The sequence below is a fragment of the Terrapene carolina genome, unplaced genomic scaffold (assembly GCF_002925995.2).
Source record: "Terrapene carolina triunguis isolate 2854851 unplaced genomic scaffold, T_m_triunguis-2.0 Scaffold53, whole genome shotgun sequence".
Classification (NCBI taxonomy): Eukaryota; Metazoa; Chordata; order Testudines; family Emydidae; genus Terrapene; species Terrapene triunguis.
The window spans coordinates 9,372,787-9,400,517 of record NW_020664404.1 but is presented as its reverse complement, the minus strand read 5'-3'; the positions used below and the strand labels follow the sequence as shown (position 1 = coordinate 9,400,517).

At 41.7% G+C, this 27,731-nt stretch overlaps 1 protein-coding gene across 2 annotated transcripts in view; it reads left to right on the top strand.

Moving 5' to 3' along the window:
• Positions 1-235: 235 nt before the first annotated feature.
• XPO7 (exportin 7) overlaps positions 236-27,731 on the top strand; it is an 89,629-nt gene continuing 62,133 nt past the window's right edge. For both annotated transcript variants that reach the window (XM_024217716.1, XM_024217715.1), the window contains exon 1: positions 236-273. In XM_024217716.1, the coding sequence (XP_024073484.1) occupies positions 256-273 (18 nt within the window). In that variant the 5' untranslated portion in view covers positions 236-255. The remainder of the gene's footprint in view (positions 274-27,731) is intronic.

Here is a 27,731-nt window from a genome sequence, read left to right as displayed (position 1 = left end):
CCGGCGCTGCCTTTGCAGTGCGCGGCCCCTTTAAGAGCCATGTAAACAAAGCCTAGTCCCCGTCCCTCCCCCCGCTCCTCTCTTAGCCGCCGACGTTACTGCGTCGCTTACGCCGCCGCAGCGGGCTGCGCCATTCTCTAAACCCCGCCGCCAGCGCGGCGGGGTCCTTTACGCAAAGTGCGGGAGCTAGAAGGTGCAGCGCGCAGGCGCGGCGGCCCGGCCGGGGGGAGGAGAGAGGAGCATGAATGGAGCAAAATGGCGGATCATGTGCAGGTGAGGAGGGAGCGCGCGGGGGGGAGGGGACAGCCGGGCCGCGGGGCTCCGGGCCGGGCGTGGGGGAGACTGGCCCGCGGGAGCTGCTGGGGCTGCGGGGCCCGGCTCCCCCCGGGGGAGGCTGCACGGCAGCGGGCACCTCCCGGGGTGTGGCTCGGATCTGGGGGCGCCGGGCCCCGCTGCGAGCTGGGCCCCCCCCGAGGCGCGGCGCCCCAGCATGAGGCGGCGGTGCCAGCGCTCGGGGGGGGGAGGGGTGTTACGGACTGCCCAGGAGACTGAGCACCTCCCCCTAGGCCCGGGCCGCCTCCTGCTGGGGCAGCTCCCCTCTGATAAAGGGAGGGGGGCTTACCCCCCCCCAGTGCTGGGGCATTTGGAAGTCAAGGGGCGCATGGACCCCCCAGACTGAGTGGTGCTTGAGCATTGATACCTCCGACACACACACACACGTGCCCTGTGCAGACTGGTGGGAGCCAGGGGAGAGGCCTTGCAGACCAAGGGGCAGCTGGGTGCTGGGCCCTCCAGGAACAAGGGGTGCCTGAGCACAGACTGCACCCAAGGCAGCAACTGGGGGGGAGGGTGGTATGGGCTGCATTATGTTACCTGCATATAGCCTCCACTCACTTTAGTTTCCCAGGTACCAGCAATTAGCAACAGCCCAAGAGTGGTGGGTAACAGGCCAGGGTGGGCAGCAGCATCAGAGGGAGCCTATCACTGCAAAGCTGGTGGTGAGAAGGGGAATTCGGGGCACAGTTGCCCAGGATTGGAGCCCTCAATCTGCCATCAGCTACTGCAACTGAGCACTTTTCTCCAGGAAATAATGCCTGAAAGCACTGTAGAGTCAGCGTTACCTAGAGTAGCTGGTCACTCTTAGTGTCAGAGGGCTTTGAAGGTCTTCCTGGGTTATTTTATAGGCAGAGATGACTGGAAACTTTTGCCTGTATTCTGCTAAACCCTTCTGGTGTTCACCCCCTTTCCTGTTAAAAGTAGTAAGGGGCTGCCAACCCCAAAGTGAGAAGAACTGAGGGAGCTTCAAAATTGACATGGCAGAAATCTTAGCTTTGGGTCTGACACCATGGCCTGGATTATTTGTCTCCCATAACCAGGTAAATAAAATGTCTGCTGATATGAAGTTCAGATGGTTTGAGAATGAGGTGATAAATACATGCTACAGTCGGATTCTGGGCCCTATTGCCAGGAACCATGGGGTGAAATTAAGAAAGGGAAAATGTAGCTTGAATATCAGAAAGTTTCTTTCTGCCTTTGATATATGCCATAGGGTGGCATAGTCTCGCAAGGGAAGCAGTGGAAGTACCTTTATTTGTATGTTGTACAGATTGGATGAGTCTCTGTGTCAGCAGTGGAGAACAATGGCCAGGGGTTGGAGGAGCTGACCTGATAGTTAACTTTCCATCTTGAACTTCAGTGATACTTTATTGAAGAGCATAGCAGTGGTTGGTAGTGGTAGTGTTAACTAACAGATCAAGGTTTTTTTAACTAGATGGTATTGGTGATCTTTTTTGAAGGCTTTCAAAGCAAGCTTTAAAGTGACTATTGTTAAACATTTTATTAAGAGACCTTGTCAAATTAAAAATCATATGTAAACAAGCTATTGTCTATCACTAATAACACCATAAGGTATTAAAAATGAAAGCTTCAAAATTCCATTTCACATGATATGTGTGTGCTTCAGTTTTTTTATTTCTCTTTGCTTGGGCATCTAAAATCAATGTAGTCAATTTCACTTTTGTGTAAGTCAGTTTCTTTTTCAGGGTCTTACTTTTGCAGTGTTTACATTTGAAACACTGAATGGGAACTGTTTATTTAAAAACAACTGTTTCAGCTGGATTCAAAATAAAAGCTTGTGGAGATACATTTAGAGATCTTACAAAATTTAAACTTTGAGCCAAATCTAAGCTGATAGTGCCCCTGTTAACAATTTACACAGCCACACTTTCATGAAGAACATTGTAAAGGACTCGTCCTGGAATTAGAAATATTGCAGCAGAATGGTAGTATAGAGGAAATAATGTTTTCCCATAATAGTGATGATTTAATTTGTGATTATATGCATGATATCAGAGTAAAAAAAATGTTTTGATAGTTACTTATTCATGTAACTGTTAAATATATTCTGCATCTGGTACCTCTGTGAACCACAAGGGTGAGTAGTTTATTAACTCAGAATATAGCCCGTGTAATTCTCAGGTTGTCTTGTGGGGTTGAAATAATCTTATCAAATGCAGCCTAGATAATCTGCTGGGGATTGCTGTGTTACTAAACACTTTACGAGCCATAAAGACACTGGAGAACGGCTGTATTCTTTGGTTTGTCATTAGCGACACATCAGCTTCGCAACCTAACCTGTGACTTTACGGATAGACCCACAGAATCCGGTGACACAGTGTCTCTTGCTGTTCTCGTCATTTTAAAACAGGCTTTTTCTTCTTTAAATATTGGGTCAAGCAAATGGAATTTAGGGCCATAAGAACATAATTAATATTGCTAGCTTCAGGTGCACTAGTTAAACTTTAACATAAGAAGCTTGAAGATGTTCCACTCCAATGGAGATTTATTTGCAAGTACTGTTAACCTGTCACTAAGCTACAGGAGACTTATCAGAAGGCATCAGTGCAACTCTTTACAACTATGGCTAATGGACAAGTTACTTATCTGTAATGGGATGATTTGATTTTATTTTTGTCTTTTTATTTTGCTTTGGGGCAAAAAAGTATAGCACTACCTCTGAAGAGGCTCTTCTAGCTTCCTTCAAAGCTGCCTCAGGATTTCTGGATTTTTATGGCTAGGGGGAAATCACTGATTGGATGAGTGGATTCAATTCCTGTTTGTTACAGTGTTTTTTAAAAACCAACCAACCAACACACTATTTCTAATGCTGATCCAGTTGTTTGGATATTTTGTGAGTAGGCTGTATGGGGCTCTGTTATAAACTATGCTTGTTTAAAAAACTGGAACACCCTTGATACAGGGAGACATCGAATATAAGTTTGGATGAGTGAGCATTTTCTTTGTGACATATAACTTGAGACTTGATTCTGTTTTGGATAATAAGGTGTTTCAGATAACTGTTATCTGGATGATATAGTATATAAGACTAGCAGCAGAGTGGCCATATTTTGTCAAACTTCCAGTCCAGTTATTAAATATTGACTCCCCAGAGTTACTGTCATTAGAGCTTGCATGTTAATACTTAACAAAGTGCAAAAGTGTAGATTTATTTATAATTATTATGAGTTATGGAGTTTACAGTGTGATGCAAGTTGATGAAAGTGGAAGCAGAGTTGAATTCTTTGAGACCACAGCTGAAGGACTGTAGCATCATGGTCTGTAGCTTTTTAAAAATGGAACTCGGTGAATGTAGAAAATTCCACTTCTTTTCTGAGTGCAGTCCATATAGTCAAAGCCAGTTGGGATAGTTTTCTGCTGGACAGCTCTTCAGAATTACTGTGCAGGGTCTAGGAATGAAAAGGACTGTAATAATACAGTAGCAGATAATTCTGTATCGTTGTGTGTGGCTGTGGAAAGCTATGTGGTCTTAGAGGACTGGTATAGATGCTCTTCCCTTCCTGCCTTTGATTGATTGAGTTAATGTTTCTACCTGCTCTTTTCAGTTTGTGAATGTCATTCCAACTCCAATATATGCGATGGAAACAGGAGATGAAGAGAGATCATTAGAAATAACGTTGTGGGGAAAGTAGTGATAAGTCTTTTTTTTTTTTTTTTCTTTTTCCTTGGAAACAGATTTTCTGTACAGTATTTCTTTCTTAGATCTGGGATTTGATGTCATATTGTAACCTAAAATGGGTAAACTTATTAGGAGATATCTGATGAGTTAGAATATGCCTTTAGGGAAAATATTGATGTAGGGCAAGGGTAACAACTTGCTTCTGTGGCTTTGTGTACTGAGTTGTACCTAAAGATTCCCCTGGACCTGAATATAAGGACTAATTACATCAATTAACAATTGTTGCCTCACTTTTATCGGTGATCATATTATCTTTACCTGCTCTGGGTAACCCGACTTGTAGGTTTATAGTGCAAGATCTTTTGCTCTTGAAATGTAGCAGGTCAGGTGCTGTAGAGGTACCTTCATAGGTACAGTAGTAGGTGGTCTGTCTCTTGATAGAACAGAGAACTTAACTGACTGCTTGCATATGAAAAACCTAGGTTCAAGGGATGTTAGTCATCTGATTGTAACTTCTAATTAAACTGGCAGCAGTTAATTCAAATCAGACTCAGAAGAAGCCTATATTTGTGCCATAAGATGGATTCAGATGTGGAACCAGGTCCTTGAAGTGCATTGGTGGGAAGCAAATGAAGAGGCAAGATGAAATGTTTTCTTTCATTGTAAATTAAAGCCCTCTCACCTCAGAGCTGTTGTATTGGAAACAGTGGAAAAATGTGGTTGGAGGCATTCTGATAACATCTGTCGTTTGGATGAATGGAGGAGCAGAGTTAAGAAGGGAAAACTTGAGACTGAAATCAAGAAAAATGACTGTTTCCTATAAAAATATGGCATGTAGTGCATATAACCTGAAGCATGAAATTGGAGTGAGTGTTTTTTAAAAAAAACAAAAACCCCACACCTGTGTGCATGCATGTTAATAGCCTCTTATGTGTGATTCTTAAAGTACTGTTTGTTGTTTGTTTGTTAATGAATGTCTTGCAGGGCCAATCCCCTGCCACTCCCAAGCCCTAATAGCTCCTGAATTTTGTTGGTGTATTTCTGTATTCCAAAAGGACATTGTCTTGGATCAAACACAAAAATCATTTGGCTCTGGGAACATGTAACACATTTTGCCCCAAGGGAAACCCTGGAGACTAGATGTGTATTTCCTCTTTGCTATCTCTGTAATCTCGTGTTTGCTTGGTAAAAGAATCATGATTTAGCCCACTGCCCAACTATAATTTTGCTTAGAATACTGGTTTGGGTTTTTTGTTTTGTTTTGTTTTTTAGTCCATGCTTTTACCTTCGGCGTGTCATTGGGCTGTCTGACAGCTCTTGTGAAGGACTTTTCCCCAGAATAGTGTCAGATCTGCTCAGGAACCTAGGGGTAAAATACACAGTGCACCTTAAAATAGTGTTACCAGCTTTTCTTTCGCAAATTAGATTTTGATTTTACTGTCCAGCCACTGAGCAACAGAATTACTGGATAACTTTGTGGCAAGTGGATCAGAATGGCATTTTAAAGGGATTCATGGATTTAGATACATAAATTTTTGGTGCTGTGATTATCATCATTTCAGTGTCAAAAGTCTGAAAGTAAAACAAGGGGAAGCTCAAGCTCCAGCTCCTTTTCAGCTTGGGGGACCAAATCACTAGCAATTGGCTAGCTGTTTTCATTCTTCCTCTTAGCCTGCTCGGGTGGCTTGTCTTATAGAATGTGCTACTCTCCTAGGAAGCAGGTAAAACACCTTTTGTAAGAGACAGCTGATTTCAGAGGCACCATATGTAAAGGCATGTACTCCCTCTACCCTCTGTTCAGATGATTGTCATGAAACCGTTATCTCTGAGAGGAGAGTGGAGGAAAATGTGTTGGCTTCTTCAAAGTTTTTCACACTCATCAGTAACCTGTTGAGAAGAAAAGGATTTCAGTGAAATCCTATCCTGTCAAAATCAGTGGGAGGTTTTACCATTGATTTCAATGAGTTCAGAATCTTGCCCTCAGTTTCTAGGTAGGAATACCTTCTATAATTCATCTAAAGATTTCAAAGCACTTTACAGAATTAAGTCTTGCCTTCACCTGTGACAGCGAGACCCATATTACAGAGAGAAAAAAGGCATAATGTAGTGAAATGACAAAGTCCTGCAATGAGTGAGTGTCAGAGCTGAGACTATGCTGTGTCTGTGATGTGATGGGCAATCACTCGTTACCGAGTATGAGCATCTTCCATGAGAGTTATGGGTCCTCAGGTGGCTAATAAGGCCAATCCCGTGTCTACACTGACACTTTCAGTGCTAAAACTTTAGTGGTTCAGGGGTGTGAAAAAACACCCCCCTGAGTGCCAGTATAGACAACGATGACTCCCGGTGATAAAGCTACCACTGCTTGTTTAGGGGTGGGGGGTTTTTATTGCCAGGGGAGCTCTCCCTCGGCAATAAAGCGTGTCTACACCGCCCACGTCACAGCGTGGCCGTGTTGTAACGTGGGCAGTATAAACATACCCTAGAACTCAGGAGTCTGGACTCCTAGCCCCCGTTCTAACAGACTGTGTTCCCTCCAGTACCAACACTAACACCATTAGGGAAGTATTAAGAGAACACTGAATCCTCTGTAATACAGCAAATCACTTCCTTTACTGTTCATATTGTCCTGTTGCCCTTGGTTTTGGGCAGTGTCTTGCTATGAACTGCAGTTGGTCTAATGCTCAGTCCAATTATAGCAAAGTACAAAAAAGTCCTGTTTTTGCTGGCAGATTTAAGAGGTAAAATGTAGTTTGCTGTTTTGAGCTGTGTGATTCAAGGAGACACTTGTAAATCATTTGTGATGCTCTTTGAGACTAAATAGTTTGTGAATCTTAGTTGCCTGCGTTTCCTTTTTCAAGTCAATAGAAGGGAATACTTAACCTTAGAGCTTTGAATTTAGCCATGTACAGTGTGGGCAGGGGCTGTCCAATCCTCCAAACACAGCTTCGCTAGTACAAGTCTAGAGGATCTATACAGTTCTCACTGTACCTCATGCTTGACCTCCAACAGGCTCTCTGCGTTTCCCTATGTCATCTAACTGTGGCACTGTTAGATTTTTTTTTTTTTTTTTTGGTCTAAATTAAATGGTGGTTTTGTGTTTTGAGGGAAATAATTCCTGAAGAATTGCATAATTGTGACACCAATCAGACTTGAATAAGATCTTTAGAGGAGCTGCAGCCTAGCAGGGCCATTGCATAAAGTACTAAGTGAATCCAGCAAATGTGGCTGTACAGTGCAACCATAAATATGTGCTCCCTGTACTGGCCTTCACTGAAACATGCAAAGTGAACCCATATACTATAGTGATGCCACATAAATGGTTATCGGTAGTACCTACTACATTCTGAGGTTTGGTTCTGTTGAATGGACATTTAGTATGCAATTACAGGTGCTTGCTGGCTATGTTTTTATTTGCTAATGCTCACCAGGTTCTTGATTGCCTACTGGGGTTAAGCAAGCTTGTTATGGAGAAAATATTACTCATAATATTTTGACATTAGGAGTTGGAATATAGTACAAGGATAACTCCACCTGCTGTGTCTGTTGGCTTGCATTATTCTGAATGCATGTGGTACTCCTGGGGGAATTCTGCATCACTGCACATGCGCAGAATTCATGGCCCCTGCAGATTTCTTTGCTTCCCTGCAGAAAAATGACTTCAGGGGGTATGGAGGTTGGTCTGGGCAGTTGTGTGTGTGAGAGAGAGACACCGTCCCTCTTGCTCACTATTGCGGCACGTTTGGCATGGAGGGGCAGGGCTTTGGGGTGTTTCTGAGGAGGGCACGGGGCAGGCTTCCTCAGGCAGAGCAGTATGTAGTAGTCTGCCCGCTTAGTGAATTGTTCCCATTGTTCTCTGTGAATTCCCCCCAGGAGTATAAAACAGGTGTAAAAATTTTAAGGCTCCTTTACATTGCCAGAGTGGTCAGTTGTAAAGGACAGTGTGGCCTTATAAATGCTTACGGTGCTTTAGTGATTAGAATTGGTCTAAATTTTTGAACTGAAAAAATTTCCTATCAAAATGTGCTCCATGAACTGTTTGCTACTGACCTTTCTGGAGATGGTCAGTAGCTAATATAAATTGTGAGTTTGAGTCCCCAGCCCTCACTTGCTCTTCGGTTGCATATGATGTAACATGGAGCGTATGGCTGCATATATTTGTTGACTAATAACTAGAAGTAAATGGTCAATACTAGCTACAGGTTTCAGAGTAGCTACATTACACTACTATTAGACAGGGGAGGTTGGGGTTTTCCCCCAATGCTCCAAACTCCCATTCTCCATCCATTGTATTGTAGTTTAAATATATTACCAAAATAATTGAAACCAGTGTGATTATATTTCATATTTTATTTGTCAAAATAAAGCAGAATTTTGCAGAATTTTTAATTTTTTGGCGCAGAATTCCCCCAGGAGTAATGTGGTGAGAGATCCTCAGATTTGCAGGAAGGTAGGTGATAGATAAGAATTCTGGTTGTTGTTGCTTTTCTCTGCCCCGCCCCAAGTGCACACTAGTTCCTAGAACTTTTGGTGAAAGGTAAGTAGTAACCACCCACTTAGAAAACATCTCTGCTAATGTCAAGACTGCAGCTTGATATGGAAGCAAACCTAATATCTGAAGTCTGTTCCATGCTCCCTATAACTAATGTGGTAATTTTGTGACACATTGTGGGGCTGTGTTCGCCCTTTCGTTATCAGAACCAGAGCATCAGCCTCCCATTTAAATAGTCTGTTTCAAAACATGAATGTTTCACATGAATTGACAGTGAAGTTGAGCATCCTCAAGTCCCATTGTCCCCAGTGGGAACTGAAGCTGCTCAGCACCTTGCTGGAGGCATTCAGTAGGTTTCAGGATTGGGCCCAAGAAAATCTTTTTTTTTTCCCCTATGGTAGATTTTGAAAGCCAAAAGCATTTTGGGAAGTAAAGGTAGGGTTCTGCATCTGCTCTTTAAGGCACTCAGCCCCTTCACTGTGCTGTGATGGCATGTATAGAATGGGGATAGTGAATGTACCTGCTCAGTTACTTATCTTTTTTTCCAGTCAGTTACTACATTCTAGAAAAATGAGTTGATGTCACAGTGTAAAAAGTGGGCTTGAGGGCCATTCACGTAAGAGCTAACAGATTCCAATTGATTAGCCAGGCACCGCAAAACAGAAAATATGCGTTAGCAGCTAATTGACAGTTTCAGCATTTTGGGGTGCACTTGCCAGTGACAAGACTGGGGGTAGGTATGTCTGCAGTGCAATAAAACACCCATGGCTGGCCCAGGTCAGCTGACTTGGGCTGGGGGCTATAAAGTGGCAGCATAGATGCTCAGGCTGGAGCCCAGGCACTGAGACATTCGCAAGGAGGGAAGGCCCCAGAGCTCTAACCCTCGAGAGCCAGAGCATCTACGCTGCAGTTTTATGCCATGCAGCCTAAGCCCTGTGAGCCTGGGTCAGCTGATCCGGGCCAGCTGCCGGTTTTTCATTGCAGTTTAGGCATACCCACTGTGTCTAACAGAGTATCTTGTTACCTGTCACTGGTCTGGGTTGCATCACATCAGCTGCAAACCTGGCTAATTACAGCTGGGCATGGAATGAAGTGCACTGCTTCAAATCACTTTTTGTATCCGAAATGCAACACTTGTTTTACATCACAGCTTTCTGTTGACACTGTGCCATTCTAATGAGTGTTATATTGTGTGTCCGCATAATACTCTGGCTGCAGAGTTCCAGAGAACTGAAAACTTACCCTGTGTGTGGCATACACCTAAATCCACAGCCAGTTTGTAGTAATATAAGCCATAAAATTGCATTTCAGTGCTGTAATTTCAGTGGATGAGAAGTGTGGCTCTGAACTCCCTTCCTCCCATGCTCTTGTTTCTAAGGTGACTTGGGCTGCTCATGTGTAGAGCATTTTACCCTGTCTCTCTTTTAACTTTTTTTATTTAAAGATTAATTGTGTTACTCCAAACCAAGACCTCTTAAAATTAGCATCTAGCCTCTCTTCTCTCCCTGCCCTACATTGCTAAAGAAGTTTTTAAAAATATATATTTTATTAAAAACACAGGAACAACATAAATCAAACAAAAAGTTGTATGCAGCAACAGGACAGGCAGAATGTGTAATTAGCTGGCTGTCTAAATCAAGTAGATTGAAGTTGTCTGAATGCAAGCTGATCTTCATTTGATTTCTAGTGATGGAGAACCGGTCACTAATAGCACATCTATGTAAGGGGAGACTTTTCAAATGGGAGTTGGGTGCCTTTGAAAATCCCACCTTGTCAAGTCCGAGGTGTCAGTAAGACAATGTACATGTGTTTAGCTAGACAAGCAGGAAGATGACAACGTGGTCAGTAACAATTACACTATTCCCTACTCCATTTCATGCTTCAACTGCCCAAGTACAGATGTAAAACCTGGGGTGAAAACAAGGAGCTCCAACCCCTCTCCTGAGTCCTTTGAGCCACATTTCCTTTTGTGCCTCCTTATGAAGTCAGGTATAAGCATGTTGAGAATGTACTTATTAACATCTTTAATTAATCACTTGTACAGTCTTGGGTTTAATTGGCTGATCATTCAGGCAGCCACTGTCTGGCCTGTGGCATGCTTTATAAAGCTGCAAGGTTGCTTTATAAATTGAAACTATTAAGGTCCAGTTGTCAGCCAGGTATCCTCTTTGCTTTTAAAAAAAAAAAAAAAATGAAATCTGAATAATCCATAGTGACTGGACTGGAAGGCATTTGCACTCAAAGCTTTCTCTGCACTTCTGTGTTAAATACTTGAAAATTGATGTAAAAATGTAAAGCTCTTGAAATATTTTATGAGCATTTCTATGGTGCTCACTAATGTGAAATCTCTTTTAATTCACAAATGTCAGAAAATTTATATTGACCTTGTAACTCTCAACACTTATTAGAGGAACGAACTTTAATCTGCTATATTCAGACCGTATTCCTATATATTTTTGAGTCTTATCAAAATAATTTTTCCCAGGTGGAGGAAAACCTTGGGGGAGTAAGGTAACAGATAAAGTACATTCTTCAGATTTCTTTAAAATACGATATTGCCTCTGATTTTCCATTTGTAAAATGACTTGTCAGCATAAATTGTAATGCTGTAATATCTGCTATTGAGTAGATCATTGGATGGAAGGGAGGGCTGGAATTCTCTAGGTCAGCCTCTCTTCTTTAAGCAGGAAGTGACCCATATTGTTTTCCATAACTTTTTTAACCCTTTTCCAAAGCCCAGGGATGGGATGGGATTTACCAGAGGTGATTTTTACCAGGTAAAATCATGGGGCTTTTTTACTGCCCCAGGAAAAACTAGTTAGTTCCATGTTTTAAAAACTTTGTTAATGCACTCCACATTACGTTTAACTTTAGTTACCGTATTCAAATTGTGGTTACATAAGGCTGTAGATGTGTAGATTAATTTAATGTACAGATAAAAAGTAAAATTGCAATGGCTGTTCTACTAATATATGTAACTACAATACTGAGCATCAGAACGTCTGTTTTAGTTCAGTATTTTCTCAAGGAAGTTATACATGTCATGACTCATTTCATTTTTCAATATTATATAAACCAGTGGTTCTCAAACTTTTGTACTGGTGACCCTTTCATATAACAAGCTTCTGAGTGTGACCACCCCCCTCCTCCCCCTTAAATATATAAAGTGTTTTTAATTTATGACACCATTATAAATGCTGGATGCAAAGTGGGGTTTGGGATGTAGGCTGACAGCTCGTGATCCCCCCCCCCCCCCCTAATAACCTCGCAACCCCCCTGAGGGTTCCCGACCCCCAGTTTGAGAACCTCTGATATAAACAAATGTCCAAAACTTTTTTTGATTAGATGAAAACGACATAATACGGAGTTATAGGCTTTGAAGCACTAAGCAATCAGGATTATGCAGAGTTGCAGACTTCCAGTCCAGGTCCGTTTGGCCATGCAGCATTCTGTATAGGAAGACCAACTTTGATGTAGCGGATAGACCAAGCCTATTCCTCAGTTTTGAATGGAAGTATCTGAAGTTTGAAAAGATTCATTCTATGCTTGCTGAACTTGCTAGACACTGATGTGATTATTTTCCCAGTTTTCCTGTTTAAACAGGTATTTACCAGTGCCCTGTTCTAAACTAGTTTTTCCTGGGAAATTGCCAAACCTACCAAAGCCACCCATGTATGGGGTCGTAACTACAGTAACTCCTTGCTTAACGTTGTAGTTATGTTCCTGAAAAATGCGACTTTAAGCAAATCCAGTTTCCCCATACGGATTAATGTAAATAGGGGGGATTAGGTTCCAGGGAATTTTTTTTCACCAGACAAAAGAATATATATATATATATATACTCACACTCACACACACTCTCTCTCTCTCTCTCTCTCTCTCTGTGTTTTAAACAAACAATTTAATACTGGTACACAGCGATGATGATTGTGAAGCTTGGTTGAGGTGGTGAAGTCAGAGGGTGGGATATTTCCCAGGGAATGCCTTACTGCTAAATGATGAACTAGCAATCTGCCGAGCCCTCAAGGGTTAACACGTTGTTAATGTAGCCTCATGCTCTACAAGGCAGCAGGAATGGAGGGAGGGGAGACAGCATGGCAGACAGAGACACACACCGTGTATGAGAGAGAGAGATGCGCATTGCCCCTTTAAGTACGCTGACCCTACTCTAAGTACACTGCCTTTTTAAATAGATCAGCAAGTTGAGACAGCAGCTCCTGCCAGCAAGGTCCCTCCGTCCTGAGCCCTGTCGTGTCTCTCTCTCCCCCCCCCCGCTCTATGGAAATGGGGTAAGCGGGGTGCAGGAACAGGGGGAGGGGGTCACCCTGACATTAGTCCCCCCTTGCACAGCAAGCAGGAGGCTATGGAGAGCAGCTCCAAGGCAGAGGGCAGGAGCAGCACATGGCAGTGGGGGGAGGGACAGCTGAACTGCTGGCAATTAATAGCCTGCTGGGCGGCTGCGGCACAGGAAACTTAGGGGAACGGGGAGCTGATAGTGGGGCTGCCAGTCCACCCTGGTTCCAAGCCCCCACCAGCTAGCTGCAACAGGCTGCTCTTTCTGCAAGCAGTGGACAAAGCAGGTGGCTGCCAAATGACGTTATAAGGGAGCATTGTGCAACTTTAAATGAGCATATTCTCTAATTGATCAGCAACAAAACAACATTAACCGGGACGACTTTAAGTGAGAAGTTACTGTACACCGGTGCCCAGCAAATCCATCCTATAAGTGGATAAATTCATAAAAATATCTTATTCAAGAAGATAAATGTATCCTTTTAACAACTTATTGTAGTTATCAGTAGACCACACACTTTCACTTGTTAGTAAGATCACTATAAAAACAGCAGACACCATTTTCCTATTAGTGAAATGCTGCCACTTCAGAGCCATCTCTTAATCCCTCCATCGTTTTCATCTAGTGCCAGTAAAATGAGCTCTTCATTGGTATACCTTCTACACTGTGCTTTCAGATCTGTGAAGGATTTATTTTTTTCCTGCAGTGGCATTTTCTGTACTTAATGCATGGTTCTCAAATATACCTCTTTACTGGTCTATCCAGTAACCTGTCACTTTGAACTAATAGTTTTGTTTTCTATGTTCACATTAGGTAGAAGTGAAGTGTTATTTCTGTATCATTCAAGTGTTTTGGCTTAATTTTCTATTTGAAGGCTCTGTGGTTTTGTATCATTAACTGGGTGTGTTTGTGAACTTGGTGATTGCAGGAGTTATAGTCCTTGGACGTTGTACTTGAGAACACTGCTAAAGAAGAAATATCAGTAGAGGATAATGTTCTAAAGTGCCTCTAGTTAAATCAGTAAGTTAAAGATAAGTTTGTAAGCTTTGAGCTTCTGCAGTTTTATGGATGAAGAGATACACCAGTACCATAGAGTCTTTACACCTCCAGGGTGTTCACTGGTTATGGAACTCAGCACACATCTCAGGGGTGGCTTTTTTGTTTTTGGGGTTTTTTTAAATCTGGATGAGAGAACAGCTCTGCACCCCTAAGGAATCTGCATAGGCATGGCTCGGGCTTGTCAATGCAGAGTGCTTGATTTAAATGTTGGTTTCTTTGTAACGTGTTCCCATTTAGGTCAAATATTACTTCTGTAGTGTCTTGAAGGTCTGGAACATACTGTCAATCACCAATGTGGCTGTGAAATGTATAGCAGGGGAAGACTCTGTGCACTTTTGATTGTTGCACCTGAAGGCTGACTTTTGTTTGCACAGCTAAAGCCCCAAATGTTGTCTGTAGCTCTTGTTAGTTGAGGGGGGAAATATGATCCAGGAATTTGAAAGCCAGCTTGTTTCTTCATGGCAGCAAACGTTATTAGTACTGTAGTTGACTCCTCTTATTTTCCCATTGCAAATACCAAAGCCCAATGAAATTCCTTATCTCCCACTCCTGTGTCCCAAACAGAGTGGGAGAGATTACAAAACCTTTTTCCCCTCTTTATAACAAAATGCAAGTCTGTATGGGAAAATTGATCTGTGTCTTTAGAAGCAGTTCACTCCTATAAGACTTCATGCTGGATTTACAAAAGAAATCTTATTTAGTTAAAAACTAACTGAAAAGTAGGATTTTGGAACTGCGGTATTCTCAAATGGTGCACTCCAGGGATTATTTTGCCAATTTACCAATCAGAAAATTACCTTCCCTAACTCTTGATGTGTTTGGGGCACACTGCGTGTGTGTGTGTGTGTGTGTGTAGTTTTAATCCATGTCAACCAAGATAACCCATTGTTTCACAGTTGCTCCTTGTGCTTGCAAATGAATGGTGACGATTCTGTCCAAGCCTCTGATGTGTTAATGAATCTATGGTTAAGAGACCTCAAGAAGCGAAGAACCACAGTGAGCATTTGCCGTATTTGTCCAATTTTGAGATCTGAAAACAAAGGTTGCACATCATCTTCCAACCCTGCCACTCAAGGTGTCTAAAAAGCAATATGTATTTGGATTTTTCTAAAAAACAAACTTCTTTTCTAAAATGCTTTTAACAGCTAGATGTCTCAGGAATAGATTTCTTTTTAATAGGAAAATCTAAAAAGTGTTTCCAAGCCTTTTACAAATGTGTGTAGTTAAATATTGGTAGTAACTGTGTGGAAGTAGCCTCTGTGCTTAGGAATGTCTCATGAGTAGGGCCCTACCAAATTCACGGCCATGAAAAACACGTCACAGACCATGAAATCTGGTCTTTTGTGTGCTTTTACCCTATACTATACAGATTTCACAGGGGAGACCAGCATTTCTCAAATTGGGGGTCCTGACCTAAAAGGGAGTTGCAGGGGGGTCACCAGGTTATTTTAGGGGAGTTGCGATATTGCCACCCTTACTTCTGCACTGCCTTCAGAGCTGGGCGGCTGGAGAGTGGCTGCTGTTGGTCGGGCGCCCAGCTCTGAAGGCAGCAGCCCGCCAGCAGCAGCACCGAAGTAAGAGTGGCAATACCATGCCATGACACCCTTACTTCTGCACTGCTGCCTTCAGAGCCGGGCGGCCGGATAGTGGCAGCTGCTGACCAAGGGCCCAACTCAGCAGGCAGCAGCGCAGAAGTAAGGGTGGCAATACCATATCATGCCATCCTTACTTCCGCACTGCTGCTGGCGGTGGCTCTATCTTCAGAGCTGGGCTCCTGGCCAGCAGCTGCCACACTCCAGCCGCCCAGCTCTGAAGGCAGCGCCACTGCCAGTAGCAGCGCAGAAGTAAGGGTAGCAGTACTGCAGCCCCCCTACAATAACCTTGCAGCACCCCTCGACACAACTCCCTTTTGGGTCAGGACCCCTACAATTACAACACCTTGAAATTTCAGATTTAAATAGCTGAAATAATGAAATTTACTATTTATAAAATCCTATGACTGTGAAATTGACCAAAATGGACTGTGAATTTGATAGGGCCCTACTCATGAGTAGCCTGGATCTTAGCACCTGATTTACTGAAATGGGGAATGTTTACTTGGATTACATAGGATTATATTCCCTGTTTTCATAAAACACTATGGGGTTATTAACTTGTGGTTAAACAGACACCAGAGACTTGAAAAAAGGACCTTGACTTGGCCAGATGATGGCATCTTTCATCTGATCACCCTATACTGTATATCCAGCAAAGTGGTTTCACTCCTGCATGAAAAAGTGATGCTCACAATGGCTGCACTACTTGCCTTGTTCCAGTTCAGTTGGAAATGGTGGTTGACCTTCATCAAATGTAGTGGGCAGGAATACGGAGGAAGTGCTAACTTCTACAGGAATTAATTGGTTAAAATCAATTTTATTGAATAAGGAAGTGTCTCACTTTCATGTAATGAGCAGCACCAAAAGGTTTCTTAAAGTGGGGAAAATAACAAGAGACCCTGGACAAACATCATTCTTGTGAAGTAGCTTACTACTGTCTGAACATCTAAGTCCGTGGTTCTCAAACTTTTGTACTGGTGACCCCTTTCACACAGCAAGCCTCTGAGTGCGACCTCTCCCCTCCCTCCCCCCCCCGTATAAATTAAAAACACTTTTTTATATATTTAACACCATTATAAATGCTGGAGGGAAAGCGGGGTTCAAGGTGGAGGCTGACAGCTCGTGACCCCCCCATGTAATAACCTTGCAATCCCCTCCGGGGTCCTGACCCCCAGTTTGAGAACCCCTGATCTAAATGCCTTGCAATAAGGTATATTGTTAATATGAATTATTTGGATTGATAATCTAAATCTTAGTTAACTACCTGCAAGAGCCGGGACTTTCAGACTTGCTTCATGTAAAACTTCTAGCCAGATTAAGCTCCTAGTCTATGTAAGTGCAACTAAGAATTGTTCACATTATACATATTTCTTGCTTCATAAGTTTCTAAAACAGAGGGTAAGTTGCAAGGGCTTCTTTTCCTCTTACAAGTTCTTGGGGTACTTATGCATAGAGCCTTGCATGGATAAAAATTTGTATCCTCATACGGTCCGCGATCTGCAAACATGGTCCGCAGATATCCGCAGATGTGGATATAAAGCAGATATCCACAGATTTGCAGGGCTCCACTTACGCAATGGGTCAGGTTACTGCTCCATTTAAGCACTAGGATTTGAGTTGAGCTTGTGGAGTCTCTACTGTGTTTATTTGGATCTTCCTATTTCTAAGTGTGTCACAAAACTGCAAACCCAGAACACAACTGGTTGAAATACATGTTGTTGTTTCCAGCTGATCAGACAGAACTGGAAGTCAGTTGATATGCTCCTTCATAGGAGGGTTTATCTTTATCCATTTCATTTTGTGGGACTAAATGGGCCTTTGCCATGCCTTTTTTTTTTTTCTAATTCATTATTGTTTGCACTTGCAAATTGGGATGCAATTTGCTACATATTATGCTTATGCTAGTGGCAAAGTGCCACTAGCATAAGCATCACATACTCACTGAAGGCACGCTTTTATATTACTAAACTAGGCACATGATTATCATTCCTCCTTTTAATACCCTGTAACAAACTGTCGTCCTTGTTGGAAAACCAGAGCTGAGCCTCAGTGAAATTATGCTGTGATATTTGTTTGCATTTGAGTAGTTTATTGAATAGTTTCTACTTTGTATGTCAGCAGTTTCACCTCCTACTTATACTCTCTCATTCTTGTTCTTTAGATTATAAGCTCCCTGGTGCAGGGATTGCCTCTGTTTATGAGCAATGTAGTGTTGAGTGCCTTTTTGGTCCTAAAGAAGTGATAAACTGTGGTAGCTCATTTATGGTAGGTGTGGGTGAGGAAGGACAGGTCTTGCAGCATGTCTAAAACTGTATATGTACCTTTTTGTAGGTTTTTATGAGTGATCTGCCCTGGAAACACTACACATTTTACCACTCGTAAGGAAACTCATCCCCTGAGCTTGCGTCTCAGGAAAATCTGTGCACAGCACAATCCCGTGCTGAATCAGAAATGATGCCACAAATCATTGTTGGATTCCCAAGTCTGGTATTTACCTCTCTGGGTCAGCAAGTGCTGGGAATTTTGCATAGGCAATATGTTCATCACCTTGTAACAGGTGCCTCGAGTTGTTCTACAGTACCTGAGTAGGAGTGGCATTGCTAGACTCTCTCAAAGAAATCCCATCCAGCCCATCTTGGTTAGAAGAATGTTTGCTTTAGGGGAGAAAATGGGGAATTTTTATTGATTCCCTGAAAGATGCAAGGAGATCCCTATGGATACTACTGCAACAAATAATTGTGATGTGCTGGAAGTGCATAAATAGTAGGGCTGTCAAGCGATTAAAAAAATTAATCGTGATTAATCTCGCTCTGAAACACTAATAGAATACCATTTATTTAAATATTTTTGGATGTTTTCTGCATTTTCAAATATATTGATTTAAATGACAACACAATACAAAGTGTACAGTGCTCACTTTATATTGTTGATTACAAATATTTTCATAGTAAAAACCAAAAGAAATAGTATTTTTCAATTCATCTAATAAAAATATACTGTAGTGCAATCTCTTTATCATGAAAGTTGAGCTTACGAATGTAGAATTATATACCAAAAAAACTACATTCAAAAATAAAACAATGTAAAACTTTAGAGCCTACAAGTCCACTCAGTCCTACTTCAGCCATCACTCAGACAAACAAGTTTGGTTACAATTTGCAGGCGATAATGTTGCCCGCTTGTTGTTTACAATGTCACCTGACAGTGAGAACAGGAATTTGCATGGCACTGTTGTAGCCGGCATCACAAGATATTTACATGCCAGATGCGCTGAAGATTCATATGTCCCTTCATGCTTCAACCACCATTCCAGAGGTGCCAAATGCAGCATACATTTCCTCAATTATCTGAAACGGGAACTGTCAGCACGACTAAGTCAGAATCCATTGAACTAAACCTGCTTAAAGCTTATTGCAGCCCTTGTATGCAAAGAGTGTTTCTTAAGCCACCATGTAATATAGGATCAATTTCACAGCCATTTCCTGAAGCCTCCTTTTTCAGTAGCTGTTTTCTTGGGGGTATTTATCATTTGAAGATGATCACACACTGTTTATATTTGATGTGTGGCAAACACTGGTGACAATTTTATTTTTATGCTTTCTGCCTTAACTTTTTTCAGTCTCCTGTTTATGCTTTATCACTCTGTTAGCTCCACAGATATTCATTCTCACTGGGAAAGCACTGAGGCCGAGACTTTAAAGAATGGGCACCAGAGTAAGGCCTCCAAGTCAGTGGCTGATATTTTGAAAATGCTGAGAACCAGCAGCTCCCACTGAAGTCAACAGAGGCTGCTGGATACTCAGAATTTTTGAAGATCAGACTTGGTTGGGCACCTAACTTGAGACCCCTGAATAGTGTGGTGGGGGTTTTTTTGGCCTAAAACTTTTGGCTTTTCATCAGTACTGAGGCAATTCTCACTGGACCTATGTCAGCAACTCCATTTAAAAACAAAAAGACGGAAAAAAATACCATCATACTCTTCAGAAATGGATGACCTGGGTGGGGAAAAACCTGGAAACTATACCTATCTAAAATTTGCTTAGGGCTAAAACTGTATGCAGTTGTAAGCAGATGCCTTTCCCTAACCGTTCTCAAGCAAAGTTCACACACTGTAGGATAAAAAGCTCATTCCCTTCTTGGAGTTTGGCCTATTAACAAAGAAAGAAACAAATAACACAAAAACAACGAGGAGTCCGGTGGCACCTTAAAGACTAACAGATTTATTTGGGTAGAAGTTTTCGTGGGTAAAAAACCCCCTTCTTCAGATGCACACACAGTTCATCCCAGGCCTTCAAAGGTTTGGTGTTTCCTATCTGAGGAATGCTCAGCCCACACTCTAGATCACCTGTAGAACTCCTCCCTTAATCTTGCTAAGATAATGAGCTACCTGCCTCAGTCAGTCAACGGTATCCCCTTAGCTATTTCCCAACAAGATCCCCGCCTGCTAACAGGATGGGGTGTTTCAAAACACGTTACAGTGGTCTTGGCCCAAGAGAGAACTTCTGTACCCATTTTTGGGGAGGGAAATGTGCCTGCTCATTTGTTTCTCAGGTTTGTTGGTTTCATGTGTTCTTCCTCAGTGAGATGATTTATACAACAGATGGAATGATGTCTTTGAATCAAGAAGTTTGCTATTTCAAACAGTGCCATGGTGTGTTGCACTTGTGTAATACCTTTCGTCAGAGGGTCTCAAAGCACTTTGCAGCCGTGATGGGGGACCCTGTCAGTTAAAATTCAACACTTAAATTTTATTTAGCTTAATGGGAGCACAGGAGGGTAGAGAAAAAAATGTTTGTTCTTTTATCTCTGCATATTTTTAAGGTTTTTAGGTGTACAAACAAACTTGTTAAAATTGTATGACTCGTACAGGGTGATGAGCTAGTAAGGAATAGATACCGTCAATGGGGGAAGGAGCTATAGTCAACTTTCTCTACAGCTGTTTCTGCTCTGAGTCTATTCTTCTTTAGATGTAGGTCAGGTCTGAGGAGTGTGAATAGCTACTGACTCAGTACACTATTGTTACATTTTACTTATGAGTCTTAGAATAATCAGTTTCACCCCACATTTAGAAAATACTATCCATGTAACATGGAAAGTCTTCAGCATGCATCCGGTGTGTGCAATAAAATGCTTGTTTACAAATAAATTGTAATCCTGATCACTTGTGTGCAGCGAAGATAACAGGAAGACTAGGGGAGGAAAACTTAAACATAATTTACTAGAAAATGGAAATGCTAAATGAGTTAAGTATTTAATCAGAGAAACGGTGAGTGTGCAGAACTGTTAGCAAGTGTGGATGTGATAGTGGTTTGCTTTTTCATCTAGTGTCCTATGGTGTCACGAGGTGTGGTTATATGAAAAATTCACTCCTAGATCAGAGACGTTTAAACATGAGGTTATAACATATACTCCATCTAAGAAATGACTGAAGTTTCAGGCTATCTTATGGCCTTACTTAACACAGTGTGAAATATAAGAGAAATTTGACATTTTACCACTTCTACATAGGATACTTTAGGCCTCTAAGTAGAGCATTTACAACAGAGTATTTTACAATACTGTATTAGGATTTCAATATTAATCTGCTAGGAGTGCAAAATAACTTTGGGAACAATCCTGCATTGGCAGGGGAGAGAGTTGATGACCTCCTCACTACTTTGAGTGACTCAGTTTTTCTCTTCTGTGTGTCCAAATTGGCAACCTAAGTTGCTGTGACACTGTTGCAAAGTAGTGTTTTACTAAGTAGAAGTATCGTCTAGTGACAAGAACAGAACATCGGCAGCCAGGATTGCTGGATGCTCGTTCATTTGACACTGTCAGTTAACTGCTCTGCCTCTGTTTCCACACATGTTAAATGGATCGTTTCCAATCTCAAGTGTGTTGTGAGGTTTAGTGTTTATAAAGAGCATTTCTTGAATGAAAGCTGTGATGGACATAAGTGTGGTTTTGTAACTTTCTGACATCCTCTCTCCTTTGGGTCCCCTTCTACTTAGGTGTCTTCCACTCATTTTAGTACTGTTTGTGTTTAAATTGTAGAACTAGCATATTAACTTTTGAATACTTTGCTGTCTCACGCTTTAGCCCTTATCTAATATATACAGGGTTCCTGCTCTACATAATCACTATACTACATGGTATTTTAATGTTGGTTAAAAACACCAGATATTGCCTAGTCTCTGAAGTTAAATAATCCCCACCTATTTGTTACTCCTAACAGCAGATCATGCGACATTCAGAAAATTAGTTACTGCTAGAGGAAAGCTAGTCTGATTTTTCTCTTGGTCTCTGCTGGAGGAGGGAGAAGAAACTCCTGTATTCTGTCACTGCAACTTTGGTAGAGTATGCTGAAGGCTTAGCATTGCAATCTTGGAATATAGCATTGGAACAGTTGAAGTGTTCTGCTTATTAATGGAATAGGTGATCTAGTTAAGGTATGCGAGGAGAGAAATATCCATCAGTGAGGATCTCCCTAAAATAGCACCTAAAAGATTTTCATCAGAGAATGTCATCTGATTGGATTACAGTGTGCAGTGCAAATGTTTTCTGGCTGTTGAGCACATTCAATTAAAACATAGTATTGCCATTCATGGACTGAATCTGACAAATACAAGGAAATTCCAAGTTCAGCCATCCACTCCATCCTTCAGTTGCCCTATTGTGCTTTGGTATTCCTGTATATGTGCCATAAAAGATTCCTTTACATGATGTCCCTTCTGCACTTGGATACTTTGGGCAAGCTAAGGGAATGTCAGGCTAATTTTAACATGAGGCATGTCTACATGGGGACACTCAAAGTTAAGATGAATTAACTAAAGATGTGACGCTAATGTGCACTAAACCCCCATGTGGAGCTTGTCGTTTGGAAGTAAAGTGGCCTTAGACTGGTTTAGTCCAGATTTAATCCAATGTGCATTAAATTGACAGTGTTATCACTTTGCACAGACACACTCAGGAAAGTTAGACAAGCCCTGAGACTTAATGGTAGTGTCTTCTAATGTTGTATACTGTATATAATGATGAACCTTGACAGCAACATTATTGTCACACAAAATTAAAATAAAGCTCTCCAGAGGAATGGGCAGGAATAGTTTCAGTGTTTGAATTTGGTGCTTGTGAAAGTAGTAAACTGATGATGCTTCTAAGATCATAGGCATAGGAACTTCAAGCACATGCTTACATGCTTTTCTGAATGGGGGCCATTGGGAATAGGGGCTGTGCAAGCTCCCTGTCCTCTCCACAACTTTACCAGGGCTCTGCACGCTTTCTCGTGCACCTCCTGTTTCTCCTGAGTAGATTGCTAATTCCTCTGCATTGTTCCCAACTGCACTGTGAATTTATAGATATGGACCTATTGCCCTTCAGAGGCTAAAACGACTTCACCTTGTGGCTTATGCTACAGTTGGAACCTAGGCTTCCAAAGTGGAAAGGAAGGCTTGTGTGTTAAATGGCATGACAGTGTGTTAACTTTCATCCCCAACAAGGACAGTTTTTTGCAGACTCTTCTGGGGTTGGATAGCGGTAATGTTTCTGCCTGTTGATCGAGTTTTAAATTAATCAAATCTTCATCTTTCTTTGCTTTGTTCACCTCTGCTTGAACATTTGTTATACATCACAGCATATGCTCAGGAATTGTGGAGTGATTATGGGTATGTCTCCACTAAAGCTGGAAGGTGTAATTTCCAGCTCAAGTAGACATACTCACATGAGCTCGATCAATGGTTAGTGTGCTAGCTGTGAAGTGTAGCTACCCTGAATGCAGTCTTAGGGTCTCAGACGGGATCCTACTCAGGCAGCTAGCCTCTTGCACCATACAGCAACCGTTCTGTTTTTAGTGCACTAGCTGGATCAGAGCAAAGGCAGGTGTGTCTGCTTGAGCTGGAACTCTCACCTTCCATCTCCATTGTAGATCTACCCAAAATCTTTTCCCTTTCAGCTCCAGCTGGCCTGAATTTCTACCTGCTAAGCAGTGAACAATCACTAAAAAAGGAATTTCAGTACTGCTGCCTGCAACATTGGAGCTAGTAATAGCTCGTCAGGCTGTTGTTGTGGTTTAGCCTATCTTTTTAAATAAAGGGACATCGGCTGTCCGTGAAACTTTCCTCAAAAGTTCAAGATCGTGGAGGTCCTGATTCCATATCTTTTTTTTTCTTCTATTTCATTGAGAAACTTTTTAAAGAATGAAAGCAGATGGAATAACTATAATTTTTCCTAACTACTTATGTATGTTTACTAACAAACTTAGTTTAGTTAGTTAGCCTAACTAACAAACCTTATTCTGAGTGCTAGGCTGACACTGATCATGTTTTGTGTACAAACAAGGATGATTTGTCATGACAAGTGGAAAATGGCGTTAAACAAAAGGAGCCGTGTTTATTTCAACAAAGTTCAGAACACTGGAGGAGAAGAATCAATGTTTGCCAGAGGGCAGAGAGGCCATTCATTAGGAGGAAAATGTTATATCCAGGCCTCTAACAAAATATTAAAGAATGGACAGTAGTGTGAAACTATATACAATTGGTTGTCAATCTTTTTTTTTTTTTAAGTGTATCCTTTTGTTTTTAACTTTGGAAGTACAATATTAGATAAATGTTTAATAGTTCATATATAGGGCCTGTCCTTCAGATTGTGTACATTGTCATCGCTCTATTGAAGCCAATGGAGCTATGCTGACTTACAGCAGCTGAGAATCTGGTCCATTTTCATTGTGAAAATAACTGGTATTTTATTAAGATCTTGCAGAAAAGCTAAGGCACAAAAATGAGTTAAACCTAGCTAGGGACATAAAAGGCAATAAGACGATGTTCTTTAAATACATTAGAAGCAAAGAGAAAGATGAAGTAAAGTGTAGGCCCTCTACTTAGCGGCAAAGAAGAGCTAATAACTGGTGATATCAAGAACACTGAGGTGTTTAATGTCTATTTTGCTTCAGTTTTCGCTAAAAAGATAAATGGTGATTAGATGCTCAACACAGTTAATATTAACAACTCGGGGAAGGAACACAAACCAAAATAGGGAAAGAACCAGTTAAAGAATACTTACATAAGTTAGATGTATTCAGAGGAGCCGGGCCTGATGAAATTCATCCTCGGGTACTTGAGAGCTAGCTGAATCTAACTCAGAACCGTTAGCAATTATCTTTGAGAACTCCTGGAGGTTGGCTGAGGTCCCAGAGACTGAAGAAGGGCAAACATACTACCTAACTTTAAAAAGGGGAACAAAGAGGACCTGGGAATTCTAGACCAGTCAGCCTAACTTGGATACCTGGAAAAATATTGGAACAAATTACTAAACAATCAATTTGTAAGCACCTGGCGGATACTAGGGCTAAAAGGAATAGTTAGCATGGCTTTGTGAAGAACAAATCATGCCAAACCAACCTAATTTTCTTCCTTGACAGGGAAGTAGTAGATATATCACATCTTGATTTTTAGTGAGGCTTTTGACACAGTCCCACATGACGGTGTCATAAGCAAGTTAAGGAAATGTGGTCTAGATTAAATTATTATAAGATGGGTTCAGAACTGGTTGAAAGATTATACTCAGAGTAGTTATCAATGGTTCACTGTCAAACAGGGAGGATGTATCTAGTGGGACCTACAGGGGTCAATCCTGGATCCAGTACTAGTCAATATTTTCATTAATGACTTGGGTAATGGAGCATAGAATATGCTTATAAAATTTGCAGATGACACCAAGATGGAAGAGGTTGCAAGCACTTTGGAGGGTAGGATTCAAATTCAAAACAACCTTGAGAAACTGGAGAATTAATCTGAAATCACAAAGATGAAATTCAATAAACAAGGGCAAAGTACTTAACTTAGGAAGGAAAAATCAAATACACAACTACAAAATGGGGAATAATGGGCTTACATGGTAGTACTACTGAAAAAGATCTAAGGTTTATAGTGAATCACAGATTGAATAGGAGTCGTCAACGTGATGCAGCTGCAAAAAACGCAAATATAATTCTGGGATGTATTAACAGGAGAGCTGTATGTAGGACACAGCAAGTAATTGTCCCTCTCTACTTGGCACTGGAGAGGCCTCAGCTGGACTAATGTATCCAATTCTGGGCACCACATTTCAGGAAAGATGTCGACAAAATGGAGAGAGACTAGAGGAGAAAAAGAAAAATGATAGAAGGTTAAAAAAGCGTGAGGGGGGGGGGGGGGGGGGGGGGTGGGCATGTTTAGTCTTGAGAAACTAAGACTCAGGAGGGACTGGTAACAGTCTACAAATATGTTAAGGACTATTATAAAGAGCACTGAGATCAATTGTTCTGTTTCTTCTGAAGGTAGGACAAGAAGTAATGGGCTTAATCTGCAGCAAGGGAGATTTGAGGTTAGATATTAATAAACTTTCTTAATTATAAGGATAGCTTAAGCTCTGGAATGGGCTTTCAAGGGAGGTTGTAGAATCCCCATCAGCTGAGGTTTTTAGAACACAGGTTGGACAAACACCTGTCAGGGATAGTCTAGGTTTACTTGGTCCTGCCACAGCACAGGGGACTGGACTGGATGACTTCTCAAGGTCCTTTCCAGGTCTACATTTCTATGATTCTGTGTACAGGTGGTAGATTTTAACAGGCAACTACATTATTAAGATCTTGCTTAATGGGTAATGGAATTGCTTGTGTGATTTCTCCAGTCTTTGTAGGTGCTTATCTTGCTTATTCATTCAATAAGAACAGAAAAACATAGCAAATAAAGAATATGAATATTGAATAGCACCATGCTATTGCTTAGGAGACTGAAAAAGATGCCTCATGACTAAGGATGTTCAGAAGAATGACTGTTCTAAATTGTCCTAGAAGTGTGTCCGTTGCTTAGACTTTTATCCCTGTGTGCCCTCAGCTCCATGTTGCTGGTATTGGCATTTCTAATGGGCTATATGGTGTTCTGGGGAGGGCAAAGCAGAATTATTGTGGATTTGCTTGCCTCAGCAGCCTGCTTGAACAGATATGCACAGAAGACTGGCTCCTCAGGAACAGAGTAATGCAGCAGAACAGAACTACCACTTCATAGTACCTCTTGCTATTTTACAAGCAACGTGATCATTTATAAACAGTATATTTGCTTCTGGACTGAACTTACATGGCCAGACTTCTCTACAAAGTCAGTTTTGCCAGGCCAGTTGAAAATAGGCTTGTCGTGAAAAATGACAGATACAGATCCTTAACACCATGGTCGTGTGAACAGTGTTACTGGAATATAGTATATCGTAAAAGTCATGGACAGGTCACGGGCCATGAATTTTTGTTTACTGTCCGTGACTTTTACTAAAATTACCTATGACTAAAACGTAGTCTTAAACATCAGAGAAGCTCATTTGAAAAAGTAGTGGAACCGATGGATCAGGTGTTAAGGAAAGCTGTACGGATAACTTGCTGCACCTTAAGTAGCATGGTTGTTTCAGGAATTTGTCCCTTTAGAATGTCTTGTTGATGCCACTTTCTGACACTGTGGATTCAGAGAAGGAAGTCTTGCATTTTAGGCCAAAGAGGAATCCATGGTTAAATGTCCTCTGACTTCCCTGTTTTTAATTTAGTTACATCTTTAATCTGTTCCGCTTTCAGACTTAGTCAGTAAGAGAGGAAAATGTGATATCAGCACAGAAATGTCTCAAATCTGAGGGATTAAAATTATTTGTTTATAGAGCCGAAGTGTAAATGCAAACTTTAAATTCTAACTTGAGCCTTGTTTGAGGAGCTCAAGCCTTGGGGTTTTCAGATTGTTTTATTTTTATCAATGTATCCCGGACTGATAAAGCAGTCTTCTGTGTAACCTATTAGTTGGCAAAAAGTTTACAGGTAGTTGTCTAACTAAAACTCACTAGTGATCTAATATGCTACTGGACCTAGAGTAAGGTCTTGGCTACACTTGCAGCTGTACAGCGCTGTGAGTTAAACCTGTCTTCGTACAGCTGAGTAGGGAAAGCGCTACAGTCTGTCCACATTGACAGCTGCCAGCGCATTGTCGTGGCCAGATTTGCGGCAATTGCAACGCCATTGGGAGCGGTGCATTATGGGCAGCTATCCCACAGAGCACCTCTTCCCATTCTGGCGCCGTGGGTTGTGGGAAGGGGGCGTGGGTGCGGGGCATTCTGGGTCCTGTCCCAACGCCCCGTGATGCATCACTTCGCATCCCAAAAATCCCTTTGTTTACGTCCACCTTGGCACCATCTTTCAACGGTTTCTGTGCAGCGCGATCTGTCTGCGGGAAATGGAGCCTGAACTGCTGAGGCGTATGCTGACGAGTCTCGCCCGCACGTCACGTTTGGCTGTCGAACTATTCCTTAAGATCCAAAGTGACAGTG